Source organism: Triturus cristatus, chromosome 8, assembly GCF_964204655.1.
Source record: "Triturus cristatus chromosome 8, aTriCri1.1, whole genome shotgun sequence".
Taxonomy (NCBI): domain Eukaryota; kingdom Metazoa; phylum Chordata; class Amphibia; order Caudata; family Salamandridae; genus Triturus; species Triturus cristatus.
This window is the reverse complement of record NC_140591.1, coordinates 206,688,954-206,701,783: the sequence shown is the minus strand read 5'-3', so window position 1 is coordinate 206,701,783 and position 12,830 is coordinate 206,688,954. Positions and strand designations below refer to the sequence as shown.

The window sequence follows — 12,830 nt, the reverse complement described above, 5'->3', positions numbered from 1 at the left end:
TTGTGAGCTTGTCACGGCTGACCAGTGTCCTCCCCAACTCCCTTATTTTTTTTTTAACTTAGTTGTCATCTTGTTTCCTGTTCAGACTATTGTTAGGTTGGTCCTGTTGACCTTGTAAAAAAAAAAATAGAAAAAACAAGTAAAAATCTTAAGAAAAAGTTATTTTCCAAAGAAACTAAATGTCTCAGAAGATAAGGAGCTTCAATCAATATAGTAATTAATATAGAGATAAATTGTAAGCGTAAGATATGTTAAAAATGCGCCTTATGGTGGTTTCATAGTAAATGGTTAATTAATAAGACTACTACAGTGCTATCTGATTGAAATGAATAAACATAACACAAAGTCAGTCCATCCTTGTTTTCCTTATCATGTGTTTTCAGACAAAACTACCATTTCTCTTATACTACTATAACATCCTTTAGAACATTTACAGTTCAAGATGATCATAAACGTTTTAATCTTTAAGGACTATCAAGTTCTTGGCCTGTATCAGTATTTAATTTTAAGTATTCCAGTTTGTTATGCTCCACAGGTTGTATATTAGAGCTGGTAACTGAATGCACATAAGCAGTAATTACGTTAATAAGAAAGCTTTTCCCTGTGCCTGCTTGCCTACATGCATATTGTTATGTAGGTTGATAAGTAGCAGATTCACATATTCCATTGTCATGTTCAAGTCCTTGATCTACTGATTCTTTAATCTATTTTTACATTTCTAGTTGTTCGCTATTTAATTGAGATGCTAAGTTATCTAAATTATGTACGTCCTTTTTGATTTGGTTCATTGAAATTGGAACATCATTCATGGCAACCACAGCTTCAGTATTAATAATGGTTGTCAGCAGTCCTGAAGGTCGAATTATTATTACTAGATGGAGTATTGCGTAGCATTACTGCATTATTATTGTTTTCTTCTTCTATTTTTTCATTGAGTATGTCTGAAATTCAGGTAGTGTAAATTTTATAAACATTAAATGCATCTTCGTAGCATTGAAAGGGACCTATAAGCTCTTCTTCATTGTGCCATGGTATAAATAGTGGAAGAAGTGCTCAATAGTAAATACATAATTTTCTCCTGTATCACAACTTAGTTGACGATGATTAATGAGTAGGTTTACTATGACTTATTAAACAACCATTGGTACATTCTACTAAAAATGTATCAGTTTTTATATGAATGCCTTTGAAGAAGAAATAGAGCTCTATTATGTTTCAACAGTCAGCATAGCCTGTAGGGTTGTTGGTGGTAATAGTAGTATTGGGCTGTGTTTATTGCACACTTTTGTGTTATTAGTCAATCACATAATGCTTTACTTCTTAATTTTATTTCTTATCTAACTTTCTATTCGTTTTCATTGTCATGTGACCACAATTGTGAGTGTCAAATGCCTTTTTAATATTTGTTCAACATCATTGCGGCAGACTAGTCTATTTTCTTACCTAATTGGGGTTTTTGATAGTATTGTGCTACATTCGTAGCCCAAATTGTATTTAAGACAATATTTGTCCTCTTTTCAAAAATACATTGTTAGTATGATGTAGTTGCCAGTCATCAAAATCTTTATATACTTGTTTGTCTTCCTCTATGTTCATTATTCTTGTAAGTCAGTGTATGTGCAAGATGGTTAAGGTTTAGATTGTTGGCCACATTTTCATTTCTTGCGCCCCTCTCTTGGTAAATGTGACCACTCCCACTTTTTGGTTATCCCCTGTAGTGGCAGTGATATAGGTCACATAGGGGCATATCAGCAACAACCGGCGATAATTATCGCTAAGCGCACTTAGCGCTAGGATAATTATCGCCGGCTAACGTGGATTTTTATCGCTGAGATAGCATGCTATTAGCAACGCTTATCTCAAAAGCAATAAAAATCAGAGTGCTAACTGCTAAACTTGAGATTATCGCTGGAAACCCAGCGATAATTTCACGAAGTTTGGCGTTAGCTTGATGATAGGGCCTCACATACTTAGCCATGATATCCACCTTCCATAGGATATCATGGCTAAGTCAGTCCTGAAGCGGACGTAAGGAAAGTAGCGATAACAGGCGTTATCGGTACTTTTCTTGCCTCTATGCTTCATAGCGTGGGGCTTGATGATAGGAGAAATGTCGCTTAGCGACATTTCTCCAATCATGTCAGGTCAGGAACGCCCACTTTGCATCTCATTAGAGATGCAAAGCTTGGCGTTAAGAATCCGGGGGCAAATGCAAGGTTTCACGCGATAGCGTGACCTTGCTAATTAGGCGATAAAATTATCGCCGCATTTCGCCCGAAAACAGACGCAAAAGCGGCAATAATTTTATATCGCCTCGTTGCTGATATGCCCCTTAGTTAGGATGGACATTGGGATGAAGGAGGCATTTTCCATCTTAAGGTCTGTGTTTCCGAACACACATTTTGTGTTCTCAAATATTTGTCAGAGACAAAAGTGGAAGTGGTCTACTGGAATGCTGCTAAGTATGAAAAGACTTGAAGACATGTGAATAAAGCAGGGCCAGAATTCTTTTGCAATCATAGAATGTCTGCCATTTTTCATTTAAATATAATATGTAGCAATGCAGCGCTGTGGCTTCCTTATGGTGTACATTGTTCAACTAATCGAAACGATATTTTCATTTCAAACCTAAAAACTTGGCTTGACAAACTGATATAATTGTGTTTACTAAAAAAAACAAAGAGCCGCCCTATTTTATGTCTAATGTTATTTTGTTATATACAATTGTTTTTTAAAAATTTCAATAAGTACTACGGTACTGTATTTATAATTTAGAGAAAGTACTGCAGTACACCGCAAACTTTTTAACAACATATAAATCAATAAAAATAATTTTCCATAACTCTACAGATTTTGCTAAACTGCTTCATTTCTTCCTATGTATTACAAAAAGAGTAATAAACTATAGTTCACGTCAAAGCACAAAAGAAAGACAAAGTGTGGTCTAAACAATATGGCTGTTTTTTTTGCAAGGGGTTTCATTAACCAATATTATTGTGTTTCGTCATCTCCATGTACTGCGGTATATCATGAAAGTACTTTGGTATTCCGCCGCCCAATATATCACTAAGTATGTGTGCTTTATTACTTAAAAACAACTGAATAAATTCAGATCAAGTAACAAAAAGGTCCCTATTGCACCATAATCTATATTCCTTCAAAACTTTGTGTAAATCCGTTCAGTTATTTTGCCGCTAAGTCTGTTTAAAAAGTGAATGGAAAATGCATTGGTGGAAAAACTTGTTGTGCTCCCCCCTTTTTTGTTTGCATCCGGTTACCTAATCACCACAAAACTGTGCATCATCAGCCAATGTAGAAACAAATAGGTCTGCAAAGTGTTTTGGAAACTCATCAAATGATGACAACAATATTAGCAGTCAAAAAACTGAGGAATTCCTCTCTATGAATCCTCACTATAACAACAGAGTAGCTACCACCACTTATCACTACTTACAATGAGTGTTAAAGGCATGCGCGATAAAGGTACAAATACTGACCTGCGTGGTAAAAGCATTGCATAGTAAAGGCAGAGTTGTGAAGGCTGTTTCCCCTAATTAAGCAATATTACAGAAAGTGTTGGTATTTGCATGGTTCAGATTTACTATTCCCACTCCAACCTGAGTGACAGTAGGAAAAGTGTTGGATTTTGGAGGGGATCAGGTGTATTATTCCCACTCCAAAGTAAGCAAACATAAGGGAAGTGTTGGACTTTGGAGGGGTCAAATTTACTACAAACTCTGATATGAGCAACAGTAGGGAAAGGGATTTACTAATCCCACTCCAATCTTTGTGACAGTAGAAAGAGTGTTGGATTTGGAGTAGTAAGATTTACTATTCCCACATCCATTTTAGCAACAGTAGGGAAAGTGTTGGACTTTGAAGGGGTCAGATTATCTATTCCCACTCCAATCTGAGCAACAGTAGAGAAAGTGTTTGATTTCGCATGGGTCAGATTTAATATTCCTCCTGTTTTATATCAAAATTTTAAATATAAACAAATTATAAATATAAACAAAAACACATTACATTTTTAAAATATCTTGAAAATAGTAAACATATTCATTAATGATTAAACAAAATACAATTAAATAACTACAATTTATATATTCCAAACAAAATTATAATTATTTAAAAATATTTAATTAAAACACTTACCACCCTAATACCTTGGACATGAAGATTGACAACAATTTGTAAATATTACATTAAAATAAATTACAATTAATACAATAAAAAAATATAAAATTAACACATTTAAATAAATACAATTATCACACAATTGCCAATTAATTAAAAATAAATACATTAAGTACAAATAATAACACATTAAAAATAATAATTTACATATTAAAAAATGTCCCACCCTCATCCCTTAGAAACCCAACAACCCGCTACTAAATTACAAATTTCTAACTACATTTAAAAAAATACATTTCATACAAAAATTACAAACTATACTCAAACAGATTAAACACAACCTTATTTCAATACTAATAACATATAATACTAAAAAGACTACAGTTTATCAAACTAATGAAAAAAACATTTTATACAACTATATTTAAAAACCAATAATATATACAACTATAATTTAAAAAATATATTAAATACATAAAACACGATCTTCTTACTTTCTGCATTCTGTCCCACGATATTCTTGACTTCACTACATTTCTGTATATTTAAAGCACAAGGACAACCCTATAAGCCCACATGGGTGAGGGTAAATAATGTAAGGTAATGTCATGTAAATGTAATTTATAAAGCGCAAGCTCATGCCCATGGGCGTCTTGGTGCTATAGAAAACTGATTGGCTTCCGCGGTGTCGGAAATTAGTCAAGCGGATGAACAGCTGCCTTTTATTCCTGTCTGAAAAGTCAGGTTTTTAAAGGGCTTTCTGAAGGTGAGTAAAAAGGGAGCAGCTTTTAGTGTCAATGACTGTTCCAGAGCACGCCTGTGGTCCTGAAAAATCTCATCCCACCACAGTTAGTCCTCCTAAATGGGGGGACAATCAGGTTCATGGCAGAACCTGAACGAAGCGTCCTCACTGGGACGTACCATTTTAATTTCTCCTTAAAGCAGGCTGGCTCCAGTCTGTGCAGTGATTTATAAGCCAGACAAAGAGCCTTGAACCTACAGCGTTGTCTGACTGGCAGCCAGTGTAGCTTCCTTATGGCTCCTTTCGCCGATTCATATTTAGGAATTTCAAAATGGAGACGAGCTGCAGTGTTTTGCAATTTCTGAAGCCACTTCAGGACATTGGAAGCGAGATTAAGATAGATCCTTGTGAGAACCATTGCCATGGTTACAGTTTTCAGATTTTTTTTTATGAGCCTTAAGGAACAGAATGAAGCAGATGTAATTTTATTTACTTGATCCTTGAACATCAGTTCTTTATCTACCAGGACACCTACTTTTGTTTTACTTTGTTGGAGGGTTCAAGCAGTTAGTCCAACTCTGGTGGCCACCAATCCGGTGTCCAGAAAGAGTGGTTGTTGCCAAAGATAATGACCTCAGTTTTAGTGGCATTCAACTTAAGGCAGTTGTGGTCCATCCAGTTGTTCACGTTGCTCATGCATATTCTGAATGCCATACCCAAGTTGTTTTCAGGTTTTGCTAGTGACTCCACAATTTGGATGTCGTCAGCGTAAGACATCAAAGAGAAGCCAGAATTAATAATAATTGATGCAAGTGGCGTAAGATAGAGGTTAAACAGTGTTGGGCTCAATGCCGAGACCTGGGGGACTCCACAGGGCAGGGAGAAAAGCCTAGATACAAACTTGCCCATCACCACATTATGTTGTCTATTATCCAAGAATGATAGAAGGAGATCCAGTGCTGTGCCCTCTATCCCCAGACTATGCATACGGTCAGCCAAGATCTTGTGGCTGACAGTGTGAAAGGCTGCCGCCGTCCCTCCCCTGTGAAGCAATTTGCGTATATCCTCCATAGCTACCACCAGGACAGATTCTGTACTATGGTTTTTTCTGAACCTGTGTTGTGTATCGTCCAGCAACGAGTTTTCCTCTAGATTCTCTTTAAGTTGTTGATTCATTACTTTCTCCACCAGCTTAGCGGTGAAAGGGAGTCTGATATAGGGCGATAGTTGTTCAGGTCCAGAGCATTCAGATTGTCTTTTTTTTAGTAGGGGGAGAATAGAGGCGAGTTTCCAGTGAGAAGGGAAGATTCCTCCTGCAAACATGTTATCAAAGATTTGCCCCAAATATTGTGCCACTTGAGCAGGGATCATACACATTATTTTAGAAGTACAGGGGTCTTGTGGTGCACCAGATTTGATTAGTGAGATTAACTCGGTGAGTTGTTCTTCTGTAGATGCCTTAAAGGTGGAGAATCTGATTTTACCTGGAGAGTCAGATAAGGCGTGCCCATTCTGTTGATCTGCTACCCTTTTATTGAAAATGTTAGCAAATTTTTCTTGAAAGAAGTTTGCCAGCGCATCACCAAAAAATTAGATTTATTGCTGCATGGTTTGGACTGGCTGGTGTTACCAGTTTTTTGATTATTGAGAAAAGGGTTTTGTTTCCATCACAGACAGTTTGTATATGCTCAGAGTAGTATGAGGTCTTTGCTGCTAAGATACATTTTTTATGTTTGGCTAGTTTATTTTAATAAATATTTTTCTCCTCCACCTCATAATCTTTCCTCCATTTTTGTTCTTGTATACGACAATCCTGACTTGATATCCTAAGGTTTTAATTGTACCAGGGCTGGGATAAGTTCTTAGCTGTGATTTTTTGATTGATTGATGCTACTATGTCCAGTGCAGAATTTAGCCAGCTCAAAAACTTTTCAGCACTCCGCTCCAGGTTATCAACTGGTTGCCAAGGACCAGGAGTAATGGCATCTTCCAATATTTTGTGCCAGGCTCTACTTGCAGTTAGTTGGGTAGTGTTTCTGTGCATGATAAATGGCTCAGTGTTTATCTGCCATTTAACCACCCAATGATCAGACCAGGTCAGAGGAAGAGATGGGAGTAAAGTAATGGCAGGGTAGTTGGAAAAGATCCCATCTAACATGTGTCCAACCCTGTGCGTTGGACCTCTGGTAATTATGGATAGTCCACACGCATTCATTGCATCAATCAGTTTTAGGGAATCTGGGTCAGTTTCCTTTTCCAGGTGAAAAATGAAATCTCCTAACTCCAGAAAATTCTCATTGATGATAGAGGATTCCATTAAAATGCTAAGCTTGTCAGCAAAGCCATGCCTCGGTCCTGATGGGCGATAAACAAGCAATCCCTTAACAGCCTGCGAGTCCGCCAGCTGCACCGAGAAGGCTAATGCCTTGAAACCAATGGCGGTTAATGGCTCAAATGTAGTTTTAAAATGGTGACGATAAAACACCGCCAACTCCCCTCCTATCTTTAATTGTCAATCCAACTGATGGACGGCATAGCCGGGGGGGAGGAGGGGTGGCTGCAACAATATCTGGACCAGAGCTAGCATCTGCCCACGATTCAGTTACAAATGCCACATCAGCACGCTGTGTTTGCACTAGGTTGGAGAACTCTAGATGATGTTTCACTAGGGATCTGGTGTTCAGTAACATGCAGGAGATGTTCGAGAGGTTTAGACTGGAGCATTTCATAGTCATCTGGGCAGTTGCCCCTGTAGCCGCTGGGTTATTTGCCGGATTAGATCTGGAGCACCCAGTTTGATTAGAGCAGGGGAGATGAAAGGGGGTCAGGGCGGGAGTAATGAATCTTGTGTCGGAAGGGTCTATACCACACAATCTAAGTACAAATTAATGAAGTCAATTAATGGAACTCATTTCTAAATGGGAACATCGTTAGTTTCTAAGAGGGATCCCTCCTAATTATTTCAATCTCAATCATAAACCAAATCTAATTTACATAATAAAGCACAGGACAGAAAATATTTCCATCTTAAATGCACTAAATTCAATCATATATTACAAGCAACATTAGTAATTATAATGCAGACGACACAGTGCTCAGAAGTTATTCCATTTACAACATATTTGAACAACGACACTGTACATTTCTCAATTGTTGTCCTCAATACGAAACTGCCGTAACACCTTCTATGCAAAAGGAAGACTATATGATTGCCTTAGATGTTAGTGTAAACTGGGGGACATACTACTAAGTCTGGGAGGTGAACTCCGCTACGCTCGCGGAGTCTGCGGAATTTGCCGCACTCCGCGTTATGCGGAACTTGCAGATTTTTTTTTCCCGCTCGTGTTCGTCAATGTCAAGTTGGCAAGCTCAAGTGAAAAAAATCCACCTGCCGGTGAGATTTTTCATCGTTCGCGATCATCAACATGAAGTTGATGAGCGCAAGTGTGGAAAATCAACCGCCCAGCGAGATTTCTCAACGTGGGTGGTCAGATTTCTCATTGCGAGTGGTCGCTTATGCTAGCGACCGCTCGCACTGAGAAACTGTCCGTTCACGTTGAGAAAGCTACCGCTTGAGTAAAAGTCTACTCGAGCAGCAGAAAGGAAGCAGCGCCCGCTTGCCCTGTGTATTGTACCGTTTGCGATTGCACAGTGCGGACAAGCATCTGGCACTGAAAATCACTGCAAAAGGCATTTATTTAATGCACTCCACCGCTTGCGGAGCTCCGCGTAGCGCTGCAGAGTTTTTTTTTTAACTCTGCGGAGTTTGCCTAGGCTTACATACTACTCATAACTTGGAGTTTCCCTATAATACGGACATTTGTGAAATAAACAGAACAGGTAGATAGCCCCCTTGGGTATAGGGGAAGATATGAATGAAACTAAACACTGGTGGTGGAACGTTGTGATATTTCGCCTAAGCGGAAGGAAGCTAAAGCCAGATAAGGCATCACAAGCAAGGAGAATGGACTGTTGCATGCAACAGAATAAGTTATCTATAGCAGTACTAGGTTGGAAGGCAAGACAATATTATGGTTCTTTTTATTGAAATTGATGCTAATGTTTGTCCACCGTCTAATGTGTTTATTTTGCCATTGTGTGGCGTATACATTCAGAAAAGTTGCCAAATAAAAAGACTTATTAAATGAACTATGCACAAAGGCAGTATTACTAACCAGTTTTAGACACCAGCACCAATGACCTGGGACACAAGAAAGAAATTATATCACCCAACAAAGATACTGCTCAGTTCTCCCTGAGTACCCTGGGACTCAGTGAAAAAGTCTGATTCTGTTTTTCATTAGATCCCTGATTTAGATGGCGCACAGTACAAACTCCAGGGAGAGGGATCTCTTTGACATGGCTGCTCGTTTGCAGAAACCAAAGCATGTGTAGCAATATTGTATAATATATCAGATGTTTCATGACAACAGTTCAGGATTAACAATCTACTGACGGTACATCATTTTTCCACAGGAGAATTATTGCTTACCCCTGCTAAGGTATACAGCCCAACCCTGCTATCTGTTATACGTACAGACTTTGTGAAGGCATGTGCCCATATCACTGGCGGGGGCCTGCTAGATGGCGTTTCCAGAGTTGTGCCAGAATCATTCGGAGTAGCTTTAGGTAAGGACAAAAGGACATGATGTCAGAAGCCATATTTGAACACGTTTTATTTTTGTTTGTTTCAAATGTGTACACAGCACAAGATATTTTATGTGGCGAGGGACAATTGCATCACAAAATGGGTAAGGGGAAATCATTGTGAGGGCATTAACAGTGGTGGGGTTTAGGTTTCATGTGTACCAGGCAGTCTGTTTGTTGTTGAAAACAGCCCAAAAGTGGGGTAGGCTGTTTTTACTAGGGAGATTCCCTGCAAGAATTTCTCATTATTTCCTTGTGCAATATCATACTCACGATTTTCTCCTCAATATTATAGCAAGACTGGTGTCTCTTCTTACTTACATTCCCCATTAAATTGCCACACATTCAGCATGTACAACAGTGCCAGAAACCTCGGATGTTGAGCAGCTACAACAGTAACCGATTTCTGAACCTCCCTGGTGCTCAATCACCGTTTAAGTAGTCTCTGTCTTTTACATTCTCCTTTCTATGTTAGCTGGGTTTGGCACTACAAGTTGCCCGGAGCAGTTTTCCCAGAGGGGGATACTGTTCTGAAAATGGCAAGCTATCAAGTGTTTCCAGAACTAAAATGGATTAGTCTAGAAATACCAGAGACCCAGTTTTACCAGGTGCAGACTCAAATTCACTAATATCACAGGAGCAGAGAGACAGGGACTGCAGACCGAGGAAAAGCCCAGCCGACATATGCCCGCTCCTTTCCCATTTGGTCAGCAGTCAGTGCACCCCCATAGAGACTCCCAAGCCTCCGTAGCCCCCAAAATCCCCTCAATCTGTCATGGGACCCCATTGGATTTTTAGCACCTACTTTGATCAGGTGGTTAATATTGCCTTTTAAATCCCCAGAATCTGTGTAAGCCTGCAGTAAATAACCAGGTAAATCCAGGTCTGGCAGGTTATTCCCTGGTCTGTGGACTTGTTATTCACATTAGCTCATGGGAAGATTCCAGCTGTACTCATCAATTCTGATCCCGGCATTTCCCTGCGGAGTTAATAGGGAACTTATAATGAGGGCATTTGCCTTTTGCTTGTGCACCCATACTATATTTGATACTGTTTGACAATTTGTCTGCATGCATTAAATTCACTTCTTTAAGTTGCTTACAACCTAGACTATCCTATCAAGGCTTTCAGTTTTCTTGCATCTGTGCAACGTTCCTTGCAGCAATCCTTGCTTTCCTCCACCTCTCTCAGCCATTCAACTGGACGCTGAGCTCCCTGCACACCAACAAGGCACTTTGCTCAGCAGTTTCTATTCTCTGTCTTTACAGGCTTTTGATGCCAGGCTCTACAGTGCAATCTATATCCTGCATGGTCCACCTTCACCTTGCCCCAGCTTGTGCTTTTCCTTCTTCATTTCCCATATCAGACTTCACAAGTGATTGCCAGTGGGTAATACAGAGCAGCTCCATCCCATTCGACTTAGCCTCTGCTCCATTAATGAAGGCTCAATATCTATAGAGGTGGCAGGGCCAATGTACGCCACCATGTGATGTGCTTTAATCAACCCCTATGTCCTGGAATGCCACTGTTGCTTAATTCTACAGCTATAAACGGCACTCATTTTTGTGTTTCAAAACTATCACTCAAAAATGTTTTGGATTCCAAATGGAGACTGTGATGCTTAGCAGCCACAGGCTGCATCCTTGAGTGATAAACCAAAGAAGGGGCAATAGGGAAAAAAAGGAAGAACGATTTGAGAGCAGCAATGGAATTTTCTCTAATGTGCAAGGGCAAAAAAGGTGAACACCAGCCCAAGAAAGTATTTATTGCAACATAAGCTATATTAGTTTTTGTGTGCCTCTAACCACTAGTATTACTATTATTCTGCCCCACATCTCAGATAGATTAGCTCCATACCCTCTTCTTTAGTGAGTTTTCTGGAGCACTCTACTAGAATGTACAATATTTGATGAAACATAAATCCACAATTAGTTTGGGTTTTACATGGCCAAGATCTGTAAGACAGATGTGGACAACCTCATTTCCTTTTCTTATAATTGTCCTTTCCTTTAGCCAAAGCTTTTGAAGAGCATTACTGAGCAAATATGTAGCTTGGCCTGAAAAGGCCATTTTTGATAGTAGAGTGTAATTACCGTGCATGCTTATATTGGTGTAGGGATATAAAATATCTGCTTAAACCAGTAGCAGTGATTTTCTTTAGCTATGGATTTCTGTTTGGGAGAGATCAACAACCTTTACTCATACTGCTCCCAGCAAAATGGTCCTAATGGCCAACACACAATACACAGGAGATGAGGGAGAAGCCATCCCAAGCCTTTCTTAGTGACATATTTGTTACTGAATAGAACCGGCTATTCCAACATCTGTTCAGAGGTCAGGCCAAGTCAGGCTTTTATGTGACTTCTCAGTGTGGGAGGCCTTAGTCCAGTGCTAGCAAAAGAACAGTTTTCTGATTCAAGAGGCAGACTAGGCAGGCACATGGTCGGAGGGAAGAGGAAGAGGTTCTCAAAGTTACACCTGGGTACTGCAACGTTGGATGTTTAGTGCAAAGGGCTCAGGAAAATATTGTTCCACAAGTCATCTTCTCAAAGCAGGAAACTTATCCTCCTTTTGCAAAAGTAGGAGTGAGAAGTGTCAACGTTTAGTTGAGATTGGATTAGGGACACTTACCAATGACAAACTAGAAACTCATGCTTGAGCCACAACAAGGATATAACCTGCTTTGAGTTGAAGAAGAAGAAAGACATTTTTGCTAGCAAAAATCCCTGTCTCCTTTTGTAAAGGTGTCCCCACTTCAGTCCTGTACTTCTAGTTACAGCACTTCTTCCCAGAGTTGGTAGATCCATTTGCCTACTGAGCTCACAGGCATGCCCATACCCATCTCCCCAGAACAATATGCCTGCTGATGGAAATCTCTGCAAGAAGACTGGATGTTTAGAAGAGTCTGAGTGCTGAAGGAGCTTTGTCTCTTGGTGGAAACTTGCCCAAGGAACTTGGAGTCTTGCTAAGACTAGAAGTGCCTGTGAGAAGAAGAAGCTTCTGCTCAGGGAGACTGAATAAGGGAGACTGGAATCAACCAACCAGAAGCACCTGCAACTGAATCAGCAACCTACTCTTAATTGTAATCTTTCATTTTTAAGGACCCTCTGTTATGAGCCAGTGGTTAATTCAAGCAGCACCTGCTGAACTTGCATTCAGCCACAAGAAGCACCTTCCCCAAGGCACAGACTTGTACACTCTGACACCCCTTGCCAGATGTTCAGCACTTTCAAGCCGCTTTACAATGTAGACTGAATACGATCAGACTGCCTTCCCTCGTCACTTCCAAGTGACTTATGTCTGT

At 39.6% G+C, this 12,830-nt stretch overlaps 1 protein-coding gene across 1 annotated transcript in view; it reads left to right on the top strand.

Moving 5' to 3' along the window:
• The window catches only part of LOC146801851 (trifunctional purine biosynthetic protein adenosine-3-like), a 253,558-nt gene that overhangs the window by 139,775 nt on the left and 100,953 nt on the right, over positions 1-12,830 (top strand). The window contains exon 15 of the mRNA XM_085623717.1: positions 9,356-9,508. Coding sequence (XP_085479843.1) covers positions 9,356-9,508 — 153 coding nt within the window. The remainder of the gene's footprint in view (positions 1-9,355; positions 9,509-12,830) is intronic.